The 24836-nt window shown below is 35.5% G+C and overlaps 3 protein-coding genes across 5 annotated transcripts; 2 read left to right on the forward strand and 1 right to left on the reverse strand.

The window, feature by feature from the left end:
• The first annotated feature begins 2829 nt into the window (after window positions 1-2829).
• Window positions 2830-5262, forward strand: LOC120128718 (NAC domain-containing protein 30-like). 2 transcript variants are annotated; one of them, XM_039146347.1, is made up of 4 exons: window positions 2830-2942; window positions 3799-3971; window positions 4232-4503; window positions 4597-5262. In XM_039146347.1, exons 2-4 carry the CDS (start codon window positions 3809-3811, stop codon window positions 5113-5115), a joined length of 954 nt encoding a protein of 317 aa, XP_039002278.1. In that variant the 5' UTR covers window positions 2830-2942; window positions 3799-3808; the 3' UTR covers window positions 5116-5262. The 2 variants fall into 2 exon arrangements, with proteins under 2 accessions (XP_039002278.1, XP_039002277.1); XM_039146346.1 differs by lacking the exon at window positions 2830-2942 and having other exon boundaries at window positions 3623-3971.
• Window positions 5263-7392: 2130 nt separating this feature from the next.
• On the forward strand, window positions 7393-15624 carry LOC120128719 (tetratricopeptide repeat domain-containing protein PYG7, chloroplastic-like). 2 transcript variants are annotated; one of them, XM_039146350.1, is made up of 5 exons: window positions 7393-7620; window positions 14223-14278; window positions 14447-14738; window positions 14958-15104; window positions 15332-15624. In XM_039146350.1, exons 3-5 carry the CDS (start codon window positions 14469-14471, stop codon window positions 15356-15358), a joined length of 444 nt encoding a protein of 147 aa, XP_039002281.1. In that variant the 5' UTR covers window positions 7393-7620; window positions 14223-14278; window positions 14447-14468; the 3' UTR covers window positions 15359-15624. The 2 variants fall into 2 exon arrangements, with proteins under 2 accessions (XP_039002281.1, XP_039002279.1); XM_039146348.1 differs by having other exon boundaries at window positions 14227-14278.
• Window positions 15625-15831: 207 nt separating this feature from the next.
• On the reverse strand, window positions 15832-17972 carry LOC120128793 (sucrose transport protein SUC2-like). The gene is made up of 4 exons (XM_039146422.1): window positions 16706-17972; window positions 16347-16410; window positions 16210-16253; window positions 15832-16047 (listed from the first exon to the last, which is right to left on the reverse strand). The coding sequence occupies exons 1-4, from the start codon at window positions 17915-17917 to the stop codon at window positions 15868-15870; spliced, it is 1500 nt and encodes a 499-aa protein (XP_039002353.1). The 5' UTR covers window positions 17918-17972; the 3' UTR covers window positions 15832-15867.
• Window positions 17973-24836: the final 6864 nt, after the last annotated feature.

Genomic DNA, 24836 nt, shown 5'->3' on the forward strand with positions numbered 1-24836 from the left:
GCCACATCAATAACAATTGACTACAAATGGCAGCATAAGAATCATTCAATCCCATTAAAAACTAAAAAAGTCTCTGTTGAGATATGTGCCTCGAACTAGATTGAGTATTCTAACAGGTGTAAGTCGAAAGAGGCACCAACGTATCATACTCATCCCAGAGAAGTTTCAGATGTGAGAAATATCCAGACATAGAAAATTCACCTTGAACCAGTGTTGCAATCTCACGATGGAGGAAGAACACTCGCGAACCATCAACCTTATCAAATCGTTCCTTGAGATCTGCCCAAACCAAAGCCGCACTTGAAGCAAAAACAATACCAACAGACAGCTCATTGCTAACATAATTGATGATCCAGGAGAGCACAAGGGCAATGTATCTATCCCATTGAGCTTGAAGAAGATGTTGAAAATCATCGCGACATCATACTCCATTAACAAATCCTAACTTATTTTTGGCGAGAAGAGCGATTCTCATAGATCGACTCCAGATAGTGTAGTTGTCTAGCCCAGACAATTGATGCGAAATTAGAACCGTATCAGGAGTATCCGAAAGATGAAGATATAAGGGATGATTGAAATCAATCACGGTGGAGTCCGCCATAAGAAGTGTCGTTGGTGGCATGTTCAGTGGTTTCGTCGTCGGCAGAAATCTAACTTATCCAAAAAATGTGAAATGAGAAAACAAGAACGAGCCCAAGAAGGAAAGGGCCAGTGATTTCAGTTAGCCTGGTACCATGTTAAAATGTAAAATCATAATGTGAAAAATTACTTCTCATATCCACCTTTTTTTATAAACTTACAATTTGTTCACAATATATACAAGTGTTAACTCTAACAACCTAACTTATTCAAAATTGCTTCTAATTAACTAGTAACAGAAATCTAACTGTAAACTTAACACAAACAACCATAACAAATGAAAAATACCAACAAAAAATAATTATTTACGGTAAATAATAAACACTGTCAACAATAACATAAAAAGATATGCATAATAATAATGACTAGTTGATGAATTGACATTAGCACGACTCAATCACGACATAACTTTGGTATTACGAGTGTTTATCAATATTCAGTTTAATAGTCCAAAATAAAGATAAATCAATAAAAAAAATGTTATTTGAATTTTGAAAAATGATGTTAAATCTAACACTAAAAAAATGTGCTACAAGAATAAATAAAATTATGTATCATTTTCTATATAAGAAAGGGAAAACTAATTAAACAGAAAACTATAACATATGTTATAAGAAAAGAAAAGAAAAGAAAGACCAATAATTGATAACTAGTTCAAATATTATTTTTATCGACGATGAAAAATATAAGAAATTAAGAGAGAAATGACGAAAAAGGAGTGGTATATCCATATAATTAAATACATATATAGATAAAATGATGGCATAATATTGATTATGTTTAATATTTCTTAATTTAAAGAAATTTATTGTTATAAAAATATATATTTTAAATATTTGCCAAGAGTTAAAAAAGTAGTAATAGTTTATAGGTTAAAATATATAGATGATCCCTCAATTATAGAGTGTTGTTTTGTTGAGTCACTTACTATTAAAAATAACAAAATGATTATTTGATGTAAGATGTTACTTTGTTTAAAATATTATTTTTATAGATAAAATGATGGCATAATATTGATTATGTTTAATATTTCTTAATTTAAAGAAATTTATTTTTATAAAAAAATATTTTTTTTTAATATTTGCCGAGAGTTAAAAAAGTAGTAATAACTTATAGGTTAAAATATATAGATGATCCCTCAATTATAGAGTATTGTTTTATTGAGTCACTTACTATTAAAAATAACAAAATGATTATTTGATGTAAGATATTACTTTGTTCAGCCACCTGACTATTAAAAGTTATAAAATGACCACTCAACTATTCATATATTTCAATCTCATTATTTTTATTAAAGAATTGACAATTGTCTAAGCTGGATGTTAATATGTTGGCTAATATATGATAAAATCTGATCTCGTAATTGTTTAATTTGTATTTTGTGGATTAATTCTTCGTTTATATTATGTTGTCGAGCCGGCGCTTAAAATATTATATTGTCAAGTCAGTGCTTCAAAGCATCGACGATATTAGTAGACATTACTAAAATATGATTTTATCATATCATAATCAACAAGTTAACATCAAACTCAGTCGACCGTCAATTTTTAACGAAAAATGATGAGTATAAAATATATGTTGTCGAGCCGGCGCTTAAAATATTATATTGTCAAGTCAGTGCTTCAAAGCATCGACGATATTAGTATACATTACTAAAATATGATTTTATCATATCCTAATCAACAAGTTAACATCAAACTCAGTCGACCGTCAATTTTTAACGAAAAATGATGAGTATAAAATATATGAATAGTCGAGTGATTATTTTATAACTTTTAATAGTAGAGACACTCAACAGAACAATACTCTAAAATTAAGGGATTATTTTATAACTTTTATTCTAAAGACTCAACAGAATAACGCGGTATATTTGAAATACCATTTACTTTATCCTAATTTATACTGTTTTTATTGTGTGCGTGGGGTTTAATTGTTGGTAAAGTGAGGAAAATCTTAGGGCATAAAATTGCGGTGGGAAGGAAGAGAGGGAGGGGGTGGCGTGAAAATTCGGTGTCACGCCGTCCAAACGAACCTTTCGTATCATTCATTCATTTACCCTATCTATCTATGCATATGCCACCCCACGCGCAATCAATAACCCTCCTTCCCTTCCTTCTTACTATATATATATTTATATGTTCATTCTTTTCTTTACATCTCTTACATTTTCATATATATATATATAACAACACTGTCTCTCTCCCTTCCCAAACACTAACACTGTCTTATAAACTCTCTGATTTCGATCTTCGGGCAAAGTATTCAATCGAAGAACAAGCCAAAGATCCCAATATTTTCATCTTGTGAGTATACATATTTGCGCGCGCGTCTTTAATATATATATATAGGAGCTCCCCTCTGCAATCGGCAGTTCACTCCGATCAGGGTTCTTTGTTAGCCTTTGTCATGCATATATATTCAAAAGAATATTGAATTTCTAAATCATGCATATAGATCAAGTAGCATCAATGTGGTAAGTAGATCAGAAGAGTTTAGTTTCTTTCGTTTAATGGAGAAGATGGAGCTCTGATAGCCCATCACCGAGTAGAATTTGAGGGTGTAATTTTAGTCTAACATATTTAGTTGGTGGGGTGTGAAAACATATTATCCACTCAAAGCAACACCATGCTTGTTTGTGCCAGAAAACGAAGTCAAGCTTTTCGGCAAAATTTTTATGCTTAATTTGCCCCCGCCTAAGCTCATGCAACTCCACCAAACATAACACTACTTTGGGTTCAGTATAGCCTGACTCTCTCTCTCTCTCTTTTTATTTTATTTTATTATGAGATTGAATGAAAAAAAAAGCATGCAGGGGCCAACCAGCTTTGGGTCCCCATAAGTTACATCATAATCATCATTGATCACCCACTATATCATAAAAAAAGTAGCTACTCTTGCAACTCAAGAGTTGAGGAATGAAGTATATAGGCAAAAACATGTGCGTTCACTTCCATTATCGTTTATAAAAAGCATTGGCAATTCATGTCATCCAAGAGTCATGTCTTTCTCTCCCAAGTTTCCCTTGTATTTAGGATTAGGCCATTCAACCCTATGTTTGTTGGGACACAACAGCTTTGTTATAAACCCTTGGGAAAACCTTGATTTATGCTTTCACTCTTTGTTCTTTTGATATTAATAGTTTTTTTTCATGTTTTCCAGGAGTAGATCCATGATGGATTTGGAATCATGCGTGCCACCAGGCTTTAGATTTCATCCTACTGAAGAAGAACTTGTAGGATATTATCTCCAAAGAAAGATTAATGCACTCAAAATTGATCTAGATGTTATTATCGAGATTGATCTACACAAGATGGAGCCGTGGGATATCCAAGGTAAATTTATTCATCAATTAACCAATGCTGTATATCTAAGATCTGAAAGTTTTTAACTTGTTGGTCCTACCCTAGCTAGGGTTTGACGTTTTGCAAAAGAAAATGTAAAAAGAATCAATTCCTTTTAGTCCAACTTTTCTCTTAGTCATAAACTAATGAATGTAATGATATATATTACCATGCCATGACAGAGGTCAAAGGGATATTTTCAAAGCTAACATATGTTCACACTAGCTAATACACGGTTTGGGTTTGTGCAGCAACATGTAATGTAGGGAATGAAGAACAAACCGAGTGGTACTTCTTCAGTTATAAAGATAGGAAGTATCCAACGGGAACAAGGACGAATAGAGCCACTGCGGCTGGGTTCTGGAAGGCAACAGGGAGGGATAAATCTGTGCTTTCTAAGAACAAAATTATAGGGATGAGAAAGACCCTGGTTTTCTATAAAGGCCGTGCACCTAATGGTCGGAAAACTGATTGGATCATGCATGAGTATCGACTCCAAACTTCTGAACTCGGACCGCCCCAAGTAAGTTATATATATATATATATATATATATATATATCGATGAAGAATTGGAGATGTGTGTTTACTGATATAATGAGTTCATTGCGATTGCAGGAAGAAGGATGGGTGGTGTGCAGGGCATTTAGAAAGCCGAGTCCTAATCAAAGGCAAGGCTTCGAAGCATGGAACCATGCTTACTATATAAGAGATAGCAGCCAAGTTAGGCCTCATATTTCCATTTCAGATCATATAGCAGCAACTCCATCTCACCTTCATCTTCACACGAATCAAGGATCGAGTTTTTATGAATCCTATGGTTCCGATAACCACAATTTTTTGGACAGCCAACAACAAGTCATTGAACTACCGCAACTGGATAGTCCCCCGGCCATTACTGTCTCACCAAGTTTAGCAGAAAAAGAAGTGATTTTCCACTGCGATGAAGAAAAAAACAATAATAGCAGCAGTCAAATACACATTATCGACTGGAAGAACTTTGACAACTTGATTAACTCTCAGTTGACCGATACCACATCTTATCCATTTCAAAGTACTGCGACTCTAATATCCCACAACGATGAAGTAGAAGCTCAAGAACAACACAATCTGCTGGGTTGCTTCCCTGAATCATAGCGGAAGCACAAAGTTCTATAACTCATTTATGCTATAGAATGCCTGATTCAGACACCTGAAACTCTTGTGTCAAATGAATATTATATATATATATATATAAATTTGAAAATTATCCTTGATCAGATTTACCAAACGTATAAAGAGAGACTTCCTGCATGCTTTAGAGTGCAGAAAGTTTCACTTTTTTTACTTTTCTTCTTTTTCTTCTTCTTTTCATTTGTCATGTTTACGAAACTGTATATTGCGCATGCACAGGTGCATATATATGTATGTTATAATGTTTGTCTTTGCTCATTTGATTATTGTTTTTCATTAACTCGACTCTTTTTCTTTGGTCACGCCATGAAGATCTCTCTATAAATTGTTAAACTTCTCTATATTCTCTCTATTTATTTATCATGGTAGAGGACAGAAAAAATGGCATTGACAGTATCATTGGCATTTCTCTATAAATTGCAAGTGAGGTGAAAAGTTTCCGGTCAGCTCGATCACTATTTATATTTGTTGTAAGATGAATTTAGTTTTAAAACTGTTCACAGTGTGTATCATTTGGAATGTATAGAATTATAAATCTTTATTGCATCGACGATAAAGGGGGAAAGTTGAGTACTAGACTGATGGTGTCGCTTTTGAAGAGCATGGCAGAAAATGGTGGCTGAAAATACTAGTGTTCTTTAGTCCAACATGACAGAACAGTGGCTTGCATGCGGCTGACCTCATCATTTCTTTAATTTGCAGTTTACTTTATTAACGTCTTTTAAATTCATGGGGGGTCATATTGCCCCCCTTTTTTTTTATGAATTTCCATCTAGTTTTGAACGTGTAATTTGTGATTATGGGTGGATTAATATAATTTTTTGAATTAACAAAAATAAATCCCGGCAACAAAAAATTAAAAATCAAATTCAATTTGGTTGGCGAGAGCTAAATCCAAATGAAAATAGGAACCCAAAGGCCCAAAAGTTTCAAATCCATAAGGCCTGTCGAAACGCGGCCTTCTCTTCTGACATTTTCTTATTTTGAAAAGGGTAAATATATTTTCAGCGCCTGAATTTAATCCTACTATTTAAATCGGTACATTAACCTAATTTCTTGATTCAATTTGACACTGATGATTCTTTTTTTCCTAGTAGAGACTTTAACTTTAAATTTTATCTCAATTTAATAATTATTATTTTTTATCCAATTAATTATTACATTTAAATAATAATTATATTTTATAATATTTCAAAATTATTTGAATTCTTTTAATTCCACCTTACCAATGTAAATCCACGTAATCTAATTTGAACTAATAAGAAATCTGAAGGTTTCTAATTGGATAAACATCAAATTAAACTGAAACATCAAGTTCAAATATTTAATTCTACCAAAAACAATCACTAAGTATTAAATTGAATCTTGAAGTAAAATTTAGATACCAAAACATATATTTACCCATTTTGAACAATGTCATGGGAGTCATGGGTAAGCCTTACCTTCAACCACTAGCAAAGTCCGCTTCTGATTCGGAGAGTTAGTTCTTTTGATGTTTGAACAGCGAGGACCGAAACTTAGAAAGAAAGGGAAATGCTTCTCCAAACTACAATATCACCTCGGCCTGTGTATCATGGGCCTGTGTATCTGGGTCTCTCAAGTTCACCCGCAAAAAACTCTTTTTCCAGGTCAAACATCACTACCCTTCCCTGTTTATTCTCATAATTCTTCACACCTGGGTTTTTGCTTTAAATCATATCAACTTTTTCAAAACAACTCGGCATGCTGCAGCTGTACATATAGGAGGCATAGATAGATATGGGATATAACATTGCAAAGAGAGATCTTTGCTGTTAGAGTTGTGTGACCCAAATTCTTTTTTATCAGACTCGAGGTGATTAGTAAGAAACTCACTTAAAAGAGAGGTTAAAGTGGGATAAGTGGTGGGGGGAGGAGCAATTTCTAACATGACAAGGTGTTTCAATTGTTTTTAGTTTTATTGGTAAAGAACAATTTTCTTAGGGAAATAATTAGTAGCAAATTAATCAAGCTAATGTTCTTGTTTGATTGCTTCAATTGGCATAGTTATATTGTGAATTAAATGATGTGATAGCAATGACTACGTTAAAAATAGTAGCAGAACATTCACAAATTTGTGAAATCATCCATGTTAGTCACAGGCTATGTTACTTGGACTTCGATGTGAGTGTCGGATTTGGTTGTTTCTGACGCTTACATGTTTGATTTTTTTCTAAGTTTCTTCATGGGGTTGAAGAGCCTTTGGAGAATTATATCCCCATACATATGTCCGAATGTGTGCTGGACATGGGTGGCAGCAACATAGGCTACAAAATTCTGCTAAAAGAGAGTCGAAAAGCGAGATAAACCTGTTTCTTTTAGCTTAATAAAGAACATTGGATAATGCTGCATTCAATGGTCCAGGCTATTGTTAGGTACTATCGTGAACCGGCTCTGAAAAACTCAGGGGCAGGCGATGGAGTGAATCACACTAAACTTCTCAACCTATAGGTAAGTGTTTTTTACTCTCTTAGCTTCAATTGCTTTAACATGAAATCTTTGTTTCACAGAGAAAAACTGCAACATTTATTGTAGATAACTTTTCGATTATTTATTCTTTGTTTAATTTAGTCATTCTACATGCTTGCATCTGTTATTGACTTGGTCTGTGTTGAGCTACTATGGTAAATGACTAACAAGAATACATGTAAATTGAATGAAGTAAGTTGATTGTATTGATCAGCTCTTCTTACATCCTTATATACAGCATTACAGGTTTGTTATTTCTTTAACAGTCTTGAATCTGACATATAACAAACTCAACAGATTACAAACAACCCTAGCTTCTAGCAAACTTCTAGAATTACTAAGCTGCATGAATGAGCAATGCTGATGCCCACACCAATCACTCACAGATTCATACTTCTAACATTCCCTCTACTTCTTCTCTTCTCCTGGTCTTGAGAGAACTTGAACCCCAAGCTTTTCTCGAAACATTTCAAAAGCTGCTTTGGACAGAGGCTTAATAAAACCGTCTGCAATTTGATGAGATGCAGGAATATAGTTCACACAAAGCTGTTGAGCTGCTACCTTTTCGCGAATGAAGTGCACATCGAGATCCACGTGCTTTGATTGAGCATGGTAAACCGGATTGGCACTCATTGCCACAGCCCCTGTGTTGTCACACCAGATAACAAATTTTCCATGTTGCTTCAACCCAAGTTCACTGATTAGTGTACTGACCCAAGTGACTTCAGCTGTGGTATCAGCTAAACTTTTGTACTCAGCCTCCATGGTAGAACGTGACACATTTTTTTGTTTCTTGGAGCTCCAGGCAACCAGGTGGTTGTCAAGGAACACACCAAAACCTGAAATTGAGCGACGATCAGAAACATTGGCACCCCAGTCAGCATCAGCAAACGCAGAAACGGCATACCGTGCCTTGGATGGCAGGAACATTAATCCATACTCAAGAGTTCCTGCAAGATACCTCAGAATTCGTTTGACAGCTGAGAAATGACTTGCAGTGGGAGCATGCATAAATTGGGCCACCTTCCCAACGCTAAATGCTAGCTCTGGCCTGGTGTGACAAACATATAGTAATGATCCAACAATGGACCGAAACATTGTAGCATTAGCCAATGGCTCACCATCTTCAACTAGTTTGGGGTGCCAGAATCATAGGCGTTGCACATGGTGAAGATTTTCCATGCAACTTTCCTCCAGTTCTAAGATAAATTTCTTTTGGCTAAGCATTAAAGAACCACCACACCGTTTTACTTCTATTCCCAATAAATAGCTAAGAGGCCCTAGGTCTTTGAGTGAAAAAGTATCTCGAAGTGTGCTCACAATCTTATTAATCAAGGATGATGATGACCCTGTGATTACTATCATCCACGTATACTAGAAGATAGATATGTTCGGTACCTGATATTGAGAAAAATAGTGAGGTGTCAGCTCGAGACACTTAAAAGCCAATTTGTAGAAGCACATCCTTTAGTTTTGTATGCCTGTTGCGAGGAGCCTGCTTCAATCCATAAAGCGCCTTTTGCAGTTGACATACAAGAGGCGAACCATCTGCTGCGGATTGCACAAAACCAAGTGGTTGCTGCATGAAAACTGCTTCTCTTAGATCACCATTAAGAAAAGCGTTGTTGATATCGATGTGTCTTAATTCCCAATCATTGGCTACAGCAACAGACAATATAATGTTCAGTGTTGTAAACTTTACAACAGGACTGAAGGTGTCCAAATAGTCTTGTCCAGGAACCTGCGAGAAACCTTTGGCAACCAGGCGTGCCTTGTATCTATGAACTGAACCATCTGGGTTACGCTTTACCTTAAATAGCCACTTACACCTACTGCAACCGACCTGGAGGGAGTTTAACAGAGTCCAGGTGACGTTTCTGATAAGAGCATCAAACTCTTCTTGACAAAGCAGCAGCCCACTTGGGTGACTGTAGTGCTTCATCGACAGTGGAGGGAACAACTCATCAAAATGACAGGAGAAAGGTTTTGTTTGTAATACCACGCTTGCCCTTGTGATAGGATGTTCGTTCACATGAAATCTATCACCAGCAGGAGGAATTTCTAAATTGAGGTTACTGGCAGGAATATCAGAATTGCCTTCAGTATTCGCATTTGTTCCACTAGTGTTACTGTTGGGAGTAGCTAGGTGAGAGGTTCTCCAAAATTTCTTCAACAGGATTGTCTGGCATGGTTCCACCACTCACGTTAGTGAAATCATTCGAAGACTCACCCACTGCCTCTTCCATACTAACATCATCCATGTTGAAGGGCGATGTTTCTCCTGGTGTAGAAATGCCTGGAGTATTCGGATGAGCAGACTGCTGCACAGGTACAAGCTGTCTGTGTGGTACAATCTCAAGGGATTGAGAGTAGCGATTTTGAACCACATGTGATATAACCGGGGGTACCTGACCTGCAAAAGGAAACATAGTTTCATTAAAGACTACATGCCTAGAGACATAGACCTTTCCATCAGCAGACAGGCACAAAAAGCCTTTGTGTTGGGGGCTGACACCGAGATAAGTGCATGGTTGAGATCGAAAAGAAAGTTTATGAGCTTGAAAGGGTCTTAAATGAGGGAAGCATTGGCATCCAAACACCTTGAGCTCATCATAGTTTGGCTTCTTCCCAAATAGCTTTTCACTAAGGGAGAGCCCTTGCAAAACCTTAGTAGGCAGTTTGTTTATTAACTGAGCAGCAGAAATAATTGCATATGACCAAAATTCAGTGGTAGTGCTGCCTGTGCCAGTAATACAAGAGCCTCTCGAAAAGAAAGTTTATGAGCTTGAAAGGGTCTTAAATGGGGAAGCATTGGCATCCAAACACCTTGAGCTCATCATAGTTTGGCTTCTTCCCAAATAGCTTTTCACTAAGGGAGAGCCCTTGCAAAACCTTAGTAGGCAGTTTGTTTATTAACTGAGCAGCAGAAATAATTGCATATGACCAAAACTTCAGTGGTAGTGCTGCCTGTGCCAGTAATACAAGAGCCATCTCAACCAAATGCCTGTGCTTTCTCTCAACAACTCCGTTCTGCTCGGATGTGTGAGGACAGGACAATCTGTGAATGATACCATCTTTGGCTAGAAGTGGGGAGAGGCTACGAAACTCACCTCCCCAGTCACTCTGTACAGACTTAATGGAGGCACCAAACTGTGTTGATACCATCTTTTGGAATAATAGAAATGCTTTAGTGGCTTGAGATTTATACTTGAGAAGATAGATCCATGTGTGTCTAGTACATGCATCAATAAACGAAGCATAATACCTGAATCCATTCGAGGATATGTGTGGAGGTCCCCACAAGTCAGTGAAAATAAGCTGGAATGGGGTATCATAAATTGTGGTAGAATGCATAAACGGTAATCTGCGACTCTTTCCCATTTGACAAGCAGTACATGTGTTATTAGAATCTAAAGAAAATTTTACATCAAGCTCTTTAGTTATTTGTCTCAGTATTTCAGTAGAGGGATGGCCAAGTCTTCTATGCCATAACTCCTCGAGCTCACTAGTAGGAGATTTAGTAACTAAGCAAACATCAGCAGCAGTGCATCTATCTTCAGTGTGACTTGCTATAAATGAGTAAAGCCCTCCAGACTCTTCACCAGTTAGAAGCACTCTATTGGTAACCTCATCACGTACACAACAGTTATTTGCATGGAACTCAAAGAATATGTTATTGTCCCTAGCAAGCTTCGAAACAGAAATCAAGTTTTTGGTTATATGGGGAACATGCAACAAATCATGCAGCATCAAAATTCTGAATTTAGCAGGTAAGATTGACCTACCAACCGTTTGAATGTCAAGGGAAACACCGTTACCAACTGTAATTTTACCTAGTCCAAGAAAATCAGAGGCATTTGTAAGATTTGCTTTGTCTGAGGTGATGTGATGTGTGGCACCCGAGTCCACCACCCAACGTTCAGAGGATGCAGTAGCCATGTTTGCTTGAGAGTCTGATTTCAACCGTGAGCAACACTCGCAGCCCTGGTTACCACTGGTAGAGACTGAACCAGACGAGGGATAGCTACTGGAGGAACTGTCCTTGGACGAGTGATAATAGTTGGTATTAACACATGTGAAGTCTTCATCAAATCTATGCCAACAACGGTCAACCAAATGACCTAGCTTCCCACAGAGTTGACATTGAACACGTGACCGACCACGCCCTGGACCACCATTCCTCGATCCAGACGAAGATGATGTTGCACGATTGCCCCTATGATCTTGACGGTTAGAGACGTTACGATCAGTATCTCCTTGAGCATAATTAGCAAACATTGGTAGAATGTCCTGACGTTCATCAAAGCCCGCAATTTGGACCTCAGCATCCATCAGCATAGTGTAGATATTATCAATTGATAAATCCTCCTTCATAGTAGAAACAACAGCTATGAAGGGCTGGTATTCACGAGGAAGGCCCTTCAAGATGGCCACAATTTGCTCGACTGTTGGAACAACACTTCCACACGAGGCAAGAGCATCACATACTTCCTTGATGCGCGTGAGAATACTCTCATAGAATCATTACCTTTTCTTATAGACTGCAATTTGTAATGTAGGCTCATAACAGACATAGTCGAGCGATTTGCAAAGAATTTTAAAACTGTTTCCCAAACAGCAGCAGCTGTTTCCCAAACAGCAGCAGCTGTTTCTACTCCAACGAACTGTGGTAGCAAATGCGTACTCATCGTTGATAGAAGCCACGATGCCAGCGCACTGTCCTGCGCAACAAAATCCTCGTACTCTACATTCACTCGCGTCTCACCATTTGGATCAAGAACCGTCATAGGCGGTGAAGAGACATCACCAGTTAGTAAACGCTCCAGCCGATGACTCCTAACTGTGAGTAAAACTTGCTGTTTCCAAAGCAAGAAGTTGGTTTCATCAAGAACCACATTAACTCTCTTGTTGGAGAAGCTTCGAGCTGTAGACGAGGTAAGATCCATGAATGAGCTGAACTTCAAGAACCTTTATTCACGAGCGGAAGTAAGAGCATAAAATCCCACGATCAATGGCGATTGATACCATGTTGAGCTACTATGGTAAATGACTAACAAGAATACATGTAAATTGAATGAAGTAAGTTGATTGTATTGATCAGCTCTCCTTACATCCTTATATACAGCATTACAGGTTTGTTATTTCTTTAACAGTCTTGAAACTGACATATAACAAACTCAACAGATTACAAACAACCCTAGCTTCTAGCAAACTTCTAGAATTACTAAGCTGCATGAATGAGCAATGCTGATGCCCACACTAATCACTCACAGATTCATACTTCTAACAGTCTGCCCCTTCGGTTTCATCCCGACTGTTACAATCGTTTTCCTAAAGTAAATTTCATTATGTTTTTTCTCAGCATTTTGACTTTAATAATTTCTACTTGTAGATAAATCCATTCAACCTAACGGATGCAGCTAAATTTTATTCATTTTTAGGGCTGGCTGCTTTTAAAGTTGATTTTTAGCGGCTAGATTTCCTTTTATTTTATTTCATGATTTCTTAAAGTTTAGCACCTTCAAACTATTTTACTTGGTGCTTATTCCTACATATATTGGTCCAAACAAATGTCTTGACTGATCATGAGAAGTAAGCATGTTTTTTTCCTTTTGATACTCTTTTTATATATGCAAACTCTTTTGCTTTTATGAAAATTGAGAAATTTAGCAGTAAAACTGAGAGAGGTAAACTATACTCCGCTCTGCATGTATAGATCATATTTATCTTTATTCCAAAGTATATTAAGAAATGCATAATTCTCAGAAACCGGCAATATGATTAGTGTTGGGAGGAGTAATGCTGGCGAGCTGGAATGATGATTGTTTATCCCTATTTTAGTTGCAAGAAAGGTGTTTTGGTTTACATCATTAAAATTTTGGATTCTACCCTCATTTAATTTCAGCTTTTGTTTCTACTATTTGTAAGGGTCAAATAAGGGTTAAAGTCAAAGAGTTTAGGATTTCACTTTTAAAACTAATTTGAACTTGAAGTTTCAAGAAATGATGTTATCTTAGTCTGGCCTTGACATTAAAATTTGGTCGAAGGATTATGCTGTCATGTTCTGTAGTCTTGCAGTTTAGCGGCACATAGCTTCCACCAATGTGTAGTGCGGTCGGGATGTCAAATGTATTCAAAAGAATTCTAGATAGAAAGAGACATTGACCGTGTAGTTGTCAATGCTATTATGCTGCTTTTGAGTACATAAAGAATCATATTCTGAAGGTTTTAGCCCTTAACCTGATAATGTTGGAGTGTATGATAGTGATACTCGTATGTATTGTATGCTATACAAGGAGCTAAAAGAAATGAAGTTGAATGGTTGCGTGTAGTTTTCATTTTAAAAAGCCTAAACTGTGTTGTGGGATAAGTGCAAAAATGGGAGTATAATTTTTCTGTCTTGGAATAATGCCCCATCTTCAGTGTGTATCAATAATTACTTCTTTCTACTCGTGAAAATTGCATGTTTAAAATTTTGATCTGGGTTTATTTGAGTTAACGGAGATATTTATAAGATACTCTACTAATCCTAGCATGCTTTCTTTAATTTTTCTTTCCCATTTTTCAATTGATTGTGGATAAAGGCAGATGTTTCAAAAGGGAATGGCTGCAAAATCTTTTATCTCGACACACTTTGATGGTAATTTCCATTCTCTTTGTTGCACCTTATAGTTTAAATCAGTGGCTATATCTGTCCAAATCTCGCCCAAGGTTTTGGCCAAAATACTACTTCAATCAAGGCCGAACAACATTAAGATTCCACCTTAGTTGCTTGAATTAAATAATTGGTTCCACCATTTTGTTACGGAATCTTTAAGAACCATCTGGCAATGGTTGATGACTTAAAAATGAAGAAGCCATTAGTTGTGGTGTCTGCTTTCCTCTTTGGTCAAGCATTGTTGTTGACTTCTGAACAACTAGCAAATGCAAGTGAAATTACTAGCGGAGATGCCGTCTACGTGATTGGAGAGTTGTTCGAGTTACGAATCCATTTATCTAATCTGCTTTTACTTCTAGGTTTTCTTGGGGTCGGAACCTTCTTTGTAATCCATCAAGTACTTGTTCGTAGAGAACTTGACCTTTCTGCTAAAGAATTGCAGGTAAGAGCCTGTTTTGTCGTGCAAAAGAATGCAGATTAAATCAGCCTTCGATTTTGTTTATTTTTCATTTCTAAATGTCTGATTATTTATTCCAGTAACCATCACAAAACAAAATCCAAATTGGTGAAGACTTTCAACACTTTGTTCCTAGCTTTACAGTGAATTTTGACAGCTCCTTTCTGCTTAAACCTTCCTTAAAATGGTTGTTTTTTATTTCAGGAACAAGTCAGAAGTGGAGATGCCAGTGCAACTGAGCTTTTTGAGCTCGGTGCCGTTATGTTGAGAAGGAAATTTTATCCGTCTGCCAATAAATTTTTGCTTCAGGCAATAGAAAAATGGGACGGAGATGATCAAGATCTCGCCCAGTTATTATATCATTTGGACGATTTCCTCGAGATCATTATCGGCTGTTAACATGACATCCTCGTCCGCTAATGAAGTGTCCTTTCGAGTTGTGAATCATGCACTAAGCATGTGTTCTAAAGGAAGAGCATCGCGAACATCATAATTGCGGACTTTCCTTCTATATATATACTGATTGAAGCTTTGTGAACATGAAATGATTCTAATGTGTTCTACTAATCATTGCACAGGTTTACAATGCTCTTGGTGTCAGCTAAGTTCGGGACGGGAAGCTTGAGAAAGGAATCAATCAATTCAAAACTGCTGTGGAGCTTCAACCAGGATATGTCTCGGCTTGGAACAATCTTGGCGATGCGTACAAGAAGAAAAAGGACTATAAGGCTGCATTGAAAGCATTTGAGGAAGTGTTGCTTTTCGATCCTAATAATAAGATAGCACGTCCGAGGCGAGTTGCCTTGAAGGATCGTATGGAAATGTACAAAGGCGTTCCTATCAAATCAAAAGACATAATTTTGGACCGTGTGACTAAAGGGTTGTTCAAACAAGGCAACAGTCGGGAAAGAAATTGTAATTTATTTTACTGTGACACTTTTAGATTACTTGTTTATGTTGTAAACACTGTAATTTTGAATAATTAAAGTTTGATATCCAGCAAATAACTAAAAGGAAGTAGAATATCCTTCTTACAGTCAAACTAATAATAGTAATAATAATAATAAGAATTCTGGTATCTCACAACATGTATACTTGAGGATGGTGAAATGGTCTAATGAGGTCCGGCCATTGCAGTTCCAGAGTTGAGAGGAACTTGGTTTTTGGGATTGGGGAGTGCAAATATGGCCAACACAGCGCTGATGGTAGCCACGATTGAGCCCAATACAAAGGCTGGTAAATTCCCTCCACCAAACGCAGCATCCAGAGGTCCACTCACCACTGATATTACCATCTGTCAACAACAAACTCTTTTACGAAACCCAATTCTACCGATTTAAGATGAAACAACCCCATCATTACCCAATGAATGGCTTCTATTTTTGGATTTTGCTTCATCTTTCTTCTCAAACTAAAGCAATCATTTGTATAATGCAATGGAAATTGATGCACTTACCTGTGGGATAACTATAGACAAGTTTAGCACTCCCAAGGACAGACCTACAATTTTGAGATATCCTCATCAAAATTATTTCATAATATAGCAAATAGAGAACTGGTACGTATGTTTATACGTGTAACAGCTTGACATACCTTGACCGCCACCGGCGTCTGAGCAATAGATGGATGCCAAGGCGAATGGAATGCTAAATGTTACCTACATGCATGCATGCATCATCGTCATTTTAATAATTTAATTAATAATATGAAAGCTAAGAATACAAATAGATTAGCTTAAAAAACTAAGAATTAATTAAACGCTAAACGGATAAGATAAGGTGACGCGATGATATAGGGGTGCGATGATATAGGGGTGCCCGTGATTCTAAAAAGGAATCACGGACTGCCACTGGAAAGCATTTACATTTTTATTTTTGTTCGACGGTAACATCAAACATTAATGGGAGAGCGGTGTGGATAAGTGTGAATTAAAAAAGGAAAAAGAAACTGACCGCTAATGGAACACCGAGCAGTCCGAAGACAGCCAAAGCAGAGCCTTTGATGTTGGTCGGTGGAGGGGTCAAGATTTGTAGTCCACTTTTATGCCGCCAAGCCTCCGCCACCTTAGTAACTCCCACCGTTGCGGCCAAGCAAGCGGCCAAGATGAAGTTGACCACACCCCACAGATTCTTAACCCCACCTATCAACCGGCTCACAGGCTCCAAACCCAACGACGCAAACGCCAACACGATCGAGTTTATCATCAACCCCAATGCACCCGAACGCACTCCTTGATCGTACAGTTTTTGTTCATTAGCACTTCCCTTTACATTCCCTCCGTATACCTCCACTCCCATCCAGTCAGTGTCGTACAACAAGAACGGGAACCAAGCGATCCAATTGAGGCATGTAACCAGTAGCAATATCCACATTGGCTTTTTCAAGGTCTTGAATGCCGTCACTAACTCTCCGATGAATGCCCGGCCGGATGATCCTCCTTCGTCTCCTTCTGTAGCATCTTTACTCGTTAACGGCGTCTCTTTAACAGTGGTGACAGCGGTTATCGTCACCAACATGAGGAAAACAATGTCGATGAGGAAACAAGTTTTGAGGTTTGCGCAGTAAACGTCACAGGCTCTTGTTACAGTGAAAGGCAGAAGTTTATGGAGGTTGGAGAAGGAACCAGCCGCGTAACCCAGAACGTTCCCGATAGCCATGAAGAACGAGAACCACCCATTGGCGATCCTCATTCTCTTATGATCGTTTGCCGAAAGGTCGGCGAGGAAAGCGCGGCAAGGACCTTGTAACATGTTGTTCGCCACATCGAGGATCCAAAAACCAGTGACGAAGATAGCCACCGCTCTCGGCTTGGTGGGACTGAGGAGTGGATCGCCTGCTCGGTGGCCTATGTCTTTGGCGAAGCCGATGAAGAAAACAGCTACGGCAACGAAACAAGCTCCGGCGGCAATGAAAGGTCGACGACGACCGATGCGGGAGGTGCAGTGATCACTACTGTACCCTACGATGGGTTGAACGAGGAGGCCGGAGATGGGGCCACAAAGCCAAATGAAAGCGGCCCAAACATGAGGAACGCCGAGGGTCTGAACGTAAGGGGTTAGAAGGGAGAGTTGCAGAGCCCAGCCGAACTGAATCCCGGCGGCAATGGCTGAAACCACCACAATATGCCATAGCGGACTTGGGTTTCCGTTTTGACCTGTCTCCATGGAACTGCTGCTGCAATTCAATTCGAACTTTATTATAGAGAGATAAAAAATCGATAAACAAGAGGATGGATTGATTGAAAAGGTCGATGAGTATATATGTTATATGTTATATGTATTCAGAATCTGCGAACCGTGAATCATAAATAATATTACGAGTATGGTAAAATGGAAAGTCTGTAAATTAGGGTAAAGCATTTATTTACTTTAAACTTATCACTTTATTTCCATCTCAGTACTCATGTTTGAAGTCACGTTTTAATTTAATTTTAATTATTTATTATTAAAAAATATCGATGATATTTATATGTCATAAGATAATAATATATTAATAATAGAAAATAATTTTAAAATTTTACATTAATATTACTATTAAATATTTAACATTCATCAAAATATAATATTAAACATGATTTTAAAAAATTAAAAATTAATTGATTAAAATAAAAGTTAAATAATGAATAAGTAATTCACCCTCAAAGTTACACGACACCCGTATTCCGTGTCACGGTAAGTTTTGATCTTAACTTAAATTATAGGATGGATCGATTACGAAAGTAAAGAAATCAAATAAAGTGAAGATCGATTAGAATTAATTGTAATGTCTGAACACTAAAATATAAATCTAAAATGATGAACCTTAAATTTTTGAACGATGCCAGAAGAGAGAATATGGAGTAATGAGTATTTACTGGGTATTTTATGTTATCCATTAACAAATTAACTTTGAAAAGTATTTTTAAAATATTTTCAGAAGCGGATATAAATAAAATAAAAAAGTTAAAAATTTACTCTTTTTTTTATTGGTGTACCGTTTATCTTTTTTTTTATATTTGTTGATCGACGACGACATCAATTTTATTGTTGGTTGTCGACTCATCGGTATTTTTTATTATTCTTTATTTCTTATTTTCAATAAATTTGTTTGTATTACATGTTTTCATATGCTTTTATGACACATGTTCTTCTGTATTTTGATACGTTTTTCAATCGTTTGGATTTGTTTTCTTTAAATATTTTTCTAAGGGTTGATTTGATAACGTCATGACTAATTAAGGTGGCGCTTATATGTTATATTGTTGATCTTTCCTGCTTTGAACCATTGGATTGGATTTTGATACCCAATTCACGTTCATTGATACCCAATTTGTTGATCTCTATTCGATTTTATTGGTTAGATTTTAATATTTTCTTGTATGATACTTATGTGATCTTAAGTGACTAGTTTATTTCAATGATTATTGAAAATTTGTCTTAATTATGTGATTAATTTACGATTATGATTACAAATCTTCATTGTAATTTAAGATATTTCTTATTTAGAATAAAATTAGTGATTTTTACCAAAAGATATATTTTTAAAAAGTTAAATTTAAGATTTTAATATTTAGTACTTATGAGTCAAAAAGTATTTTTTGTAAAGATAAAATGTCAAATTGAAATATAATATCTTTTTCATAATTTAGGATGATTACAAGATAATATATATTCAAAACTTTATTAACCAATTGAAAACACACACGTTGCAGATGCAATACCTTTGAGAAAACAACATTCTCTTTAATCATTGAGTTCATGATAAGTTCTTTGGACATGATAGTTTAAATTGAAAATAAGTTGATTTAAGCGATATCTAAATTCATTAACATTATGTATTCACAAAGATGAAATTAGGATCAAATGTTGAGGGGAATAAATATTTAATACTAAAAGTACAAAAAAATCTATAAAATATTTAAATCTAAAAATTGTGAGGGACAAAAATCTTATTTGATTAATATTTAAACTAAAAAAGACGTAAAATACCATTATACCAAAAATTTTGGAAGGAGCAAGAAATCCCTTCTAGCAATTATGTAGCTTCTATATATACACACACACACGTGAGCAAAACTCAATTTGGAGAAGAATATGGCCCATCAGTTTCCCTTTATTGGAACAATGTTTTTATTTAATTTTGTTCCTAATTGATCAGGTGTTTGACTAGAGTTTATTTTGTGCTACATTTTATGCTTAAATATTCTTTGTTTGTTCATGTTTACTACTGAATTGGATGTTTTTAATGTGCTTTCTATGCAGTGCAATGACTTTTGGAAAATGTGCTTAAAAGGGCCGAAAACTGTATTTTTTTGGGAATCAAGACTAGAATAGTGGGCATGAAATGCTAACGTGGCAGTGAGTCAACAGCTTCTAGAAGACCCAGTCAGCAGCATCCAGTCAACAGCTTCCAGAAGGTGGACGGACGGCTGAGCATTTCAAGCAATTCAAAATTCAAAAATTTTGTATTATCCTTAGGAATTTATTCAAACTATTTTTAGAATTATCTTATGCTTAATCCAGAGTTTTAGAAGGCTATAAATACCCTCTAAGGGTAAGCCTTTTTCATCATTCATTCAATAATAAAACATTTATTTCTTGTTCTTTCTTTTCGCTTTATAAAATTTCTCTTTTTCTTTACTTTGTTTAATTTCTTTTAAGCTTTGTTTTTAAAATGCTAACTATGACTTTGGCCATGCTTAGCTAATTTTCTTCTAAGCCGAGGCCTAAGCGATGACTCAATTCTAATGTGAGAATTGAAAAGCTGTAAGACCCCCAACCCGTACCCGACCCTGATACGAGTTCGAGATGTCACATTGAATTTTTGAAACAATATTCTTACAGAATATTAAAACATTTAAACTCATATTATGAAAAATACAATGATATACTATCAAATTATGCTTCATTATAAAAATTTAAGTCAAAATGTATTTATGAACAGTACTATAAAATATGAACAGTACCGTGAACATTAATGAACAATACCATGAACAGTGCTACAGTGCATCGATGCATTGCTATAGTGCACCGATGCACTAAAATTTCGAAGCAAATTTGTGCATCGATGCATTGCTACAGTGCATCGATGCACTGTTACAATGACTTCGGCAAAATACATATAAATTCATAAAAATCTAAGTTTTCATTCGTATAAAATTACCATTTACATATACACTTTTAAAACATTACAGAACTCGATCATGTGATTTTACAAAACCGATTAAAACATATCGGATTTAAACCTTTATTTACATGCCAACCACTATCCTTATTACAAAATACATACTATACATTTCTTTTCTGATCTGATCTTTGGAAAGGAGAAACTAACTTGTCTTGTATAACTTTTACCAATCTTCTTCTTCTCAGAACCTACGCGTGAAACAATCACAGGCTAAGTCGTTGACTTAGTGAGGCATGAAAACATATGATATTACTCTAGTCATATCAATGTATAAACAATTAATACTATCATATCATACAAAAGCATATACCATTAACAGTACTTATCAGTACTCATATTACTATCACTAATTCCTTTATATTATGTAAGCATATATTGAACCTTTCTATACTCATCATCGGGAATCCATGTCATTTCACAACAGAGCACACATAATATCATATCAAGTTATTTACTATCTTTAAAGCCCTTGTATTAGCCCATGTATACTTTTGAGAACTTAAGGTATGTGAGTACATTGAGGTTGTGCACCACTATGCTGTCACCACAGCTCGTATAAATGTCCCGAAGGACCAGTCCATAGATTCCGAAGAACCTAGGTAAACAATCCATATGTCCCGAAGAACATAGGTAAACAGTCCATATGTCCCGAAGAACATAGGTAAACCCTCGACCCTTGGCATGTCAACTATACCCTTGGCATGTCAACTATACCCCTAGCTCTCAGATCACATAACATGGGCATTATCATTTATAACAGTTCACATATCTCTTCTTTTCTGTCACGTATCACAAGTACGTGTAATCATTGATCTTATAATCACATATTTCTTTTCTTCTTTCATATACCATATATATGTGTAAACATTTGTTTCATATCATATAACATGTATCACATGTACATATAATCACATAGCATATAAACTTATACATGTATTCATATATATACTTACATATATTTCGTGTATCCATGCCAAATAACTTATGCCACATAAGCATCATATCAATCAAAATTCAAATGACATTTAAGGAGTCACTTCTTACCATAGTAACTCTGTCACTGGCTCATCGCAAGGCAATGTTTATTTAATAATATAAGTACAAATTAAATTACACTCATCTTAGCCTTGCTTTCTTTGATTCAATTCTAACTCTTCGATTGTTCCGTAACTCGTTTAGGCTCGATATCTACATAACATAAATTTCGAGACGTTTTTCACAAGTCTAAACCTTATAACTTGGTATTAATAACTTAGGCTAATTTAATGAACCAAAATTCCATTTTTCCTTTAGGGGTGTATCGATGAACTATAGGTGCATCGGTACACAAAATAGCTTCAAAATTCCCATACATCGATGCACTCCTTAATGTATCGATGCACCTTCAAAATTTGTCTTAGTGTATCGATACATACTCATAGTGTATCGATGCACCTGCCCAGAAATCACAGTTCATGCACGAAAATTCACTATTTCCAACTTCAATTCTTCATGTTTCATTCCCTTTCATATTATTAATTCAAATATACATACTTAAACCAATTTCTACTCATTTATCACATCTCAAACCTCAAAATCCTATTATCCATATTAAAATCAATAATCATACCCAATTTTCAATATACTCTAAATTCAATTCTATCACTTCATATTTCTTAATTAAGTTGATGACAAGTCAAATTTAACTTCAAATTCAACTTATCACTTTAAGACAACTTAAGTTTTCCTTAAGCTTAGTTATCATCTAATTATCAAAACACAACCATAAAATCAACAAATAATCAACTAATTAAGAAATTCACATTTGCTTGCATGCTCCACGGTGGAGAAGAGAAGAAGATGAAGAAAACGAGAGAATTGTGTGGAATCACCATGGATTCCACGTGGGTTTCCCTTATCTTATAAGGGAAATAAAAATCTTTTATGTCAAATAACCATTTTGCCCTTTAATTATTTTAATAATTACTAACAACTTTCAGGAAATATCTCCACATAAATCATTGAACTATTCAACTATTCTACTTTTATCACCAAATTCTAAAATTTTACAATTTAGTCACTAACCCGGTATTGAGGATGTTACAAAATCGCTTAAGTAACTTCGAATACATTTCTCAATTTCTTTTGCACTTATTTCAAATCAAAACAAATTTTCAAAATCAAAGATAGCCGATGGTCAGAATGCTGTTGCGATTAAACATGTGGGAGGATGGATAAGCTAATTGATAGCAAATAAACTTCCAAGGAACACAACTAGCAAATTGCTACTAAAGTGAGAATTGAGGTTGGAAACGGTTTGTATGAAAACAATTATCTGAGTCGGTTTTTATGCGCTTAAGCGGTTTTTGATCTACAACAATTAATGTTGATTAGATCAATTTCCAAATTCGATATCTAAGAGTTTCACTTAGGTATTCAGTATACAAGTTAGTCACAAGGATATATCATTGTAGACAAAGTAGCCAACGTAAATCCCGAAGGGTAAATCTATTTCCTTTAAATCTTCTTTTTTCCCTTGTTTTTATTTTTCAACTACAAAACCCCCCATTTTATTTATTTTACTTAAATTCACGCCAAATGTCAGAATCAAAAGCCAAGAACTTCATCGGCTTCCTTAGTCTCTGTGGGATCGACCCTTACTTCTCCTATACTATATTTAATTTCCTTTATTTTATTTGAGAAGAAGGAATTTCCTTAGTCTCAGTGTTCTTTTACCTTGGAAAATCATACAATTACCTCATAAAGAGTTAGTCGAACCCACGAATGATATAAATACTACTATCGCTTTAGGTTTACTCACGTCAGTAACATAATTCTGTGTTGGTCCTTTCAAAAAGGATTAGGGCATTTCAGTAAATACATTCAACCAACTCCAATTCTTTTACCCATTAACATTTTAGAGGATTTCACAAAACTCTTATCACTTAGTTTTTGACTTTTTAGGAATATATTAGTTGATGAATTAGTAGTTTTATCCGTAACACATATTTCAGTCAAATAATTTATAGATCCAAAAATTAGGAGAAATAATCATCAGGAATTTTTTTTATTAGTAATTAATAATCTACATATATTTTGTAGATGTAGTTATTTGAATCTCAATCTTTTATAAAAAAAATAATATTTTTTATTATTAAAATTTTAATAGTTGAATTAGATAGTTTATTTAAGAAATTTTCTACGTACCCTGCTTTGTATTTTTAGGTGTTATTTAGTGTAAACGCATTCAATTTTGTATCCTAATTTGGTATTTAGAATCAAAGTTTCAAATATCTTAAAACTTTTCCTCTATTTTTTCTTATCTCTTTTCCATATTTGGAATTAAATTTAAACGTTTGACTTTCTTTTTCTTATAGTTTTCATAATTTTAATATTTCTATAATATTTGATAATTCAACGGCATTGCCTGGGGACATGCATGATCAAGTAGAAAAAGAAGTAAAATGTTACGTCTTAGCATAAATTCCCAAGAAATACATTTTGTTCTACGAGGTTATCGCTTATTAATATGGATGAATATAAATTAATATTTATAAAAAAATATTTAATATTTGATGTTCATATATTTTTATAGAGATATAATTGTAATAAATAATTGAAACTTTTGGACGTATGCTTTGGTGAACAGAAATTTGTTGAAAGTTGGGAGATGATTAGAAATCAGAAGGTCGTACATCAGCTTCGGTTGTATTGATGGCACATAATTTGAATTAGTAAATGGATTATGTATGCCAAGGTGGAGGGAGGGCATGGGTTTGATGGCACATAATTTGAATTAGTAAATGGATTATGTATGCCAAGGTGGAGGGAGGGCATGGGTAAGTTCAATATTATGATTTGACTAATGACTAGTATTCAGAGTTAGGGTTAGGGTTGGGGTTGGGGGAAGAATCCTTGTGTTGGAAATGGTGAGTCCAT

Source organism: Hibiscus syriacus, unplaced genomic scaffold (genome assembly GCF_006381635.1).
Source record: "Hibiscus syriacus cultivar Baekdansim isolate YM2019G1 unplaced genomic scaffold, ASM638163v2 tig00110482_pilon, whole genome shotgun sequence".
Taxonomy (NCBI): Eukaryota; Viridiplantae; Streptophyta; class Magnoliopsida; order Malvales; family Malvaceae; genus Hibiscus; species Hibiscus syriacus.

Excerpts from the sequence above, each read along its gene's own strand:
- LOC120128718 (XM_039146346.1), top strand. The coding sequence starts at position 3,788 with ATGTTTTCCAGGAGTAGATCCATGATGGATTTGGAATCATGCGTGCCA. Across the intron at positions 3,972-4,231 it reads GGAGCCGTGGGATATCCAAG|CAACATGTAATGTAGGGAAT; the intron begins GTAAATTTATTC and ends GGGTTTGTGCAG. Across the intron at positions 4,504-4,596 it reads CTGAACTCGGACCGCCCCAA|GAAGAAGGATGGGTGGTGTG; the intron begins GTAAGTTATATA and ends TTGCGATTGCAG.
- LOC120128719 (XM_039146350.1), top strand. The coding sequence starts at position 14,469 with ATGGTTGATGACTTAAAAATGAAGAAGCCATTAGTTGTGGTGTCTGCT. Across the intron at positions 14,739-14,957 it reads TTTCTGCTAAAGAATTGCAG|GAACAAGTCAGAAGTGGAGA; the intron begins GTAAGAGCCTGT and ends TTTTTATTTCAG. Across the intron at positions 15,105-15,331 it reads ATGATCAAGATCTCGCCCAG|GTTTACAATGCTCTTGGTGT; the intron begins TTATTATATCAT and ends ATCATTGCACAG.
- LOC120128793 (XM_039146422.1), bottom strand. The coding sequence starts at position 17,917 with ATGGAGACAGGTCAAAACGGAAACCCAAGTCCGCTATGGCATATTGTG. Across the intron at positions 16,411-16,705 it reads TGCTCGGTGTTCCATTAGCG|GTAACATTTAGCATTCCATT; the intron begins GTCAGTTTCTTT and ends GCATGCATGTAG. Across the intron at positions 16,048-16,209 it reads TGTCTATAGTTATCCCACAG|ATGGTAATATCAGTGGTGAG; the intron begins GTAAGTGCATCA and ends TGTTGTTGACAG.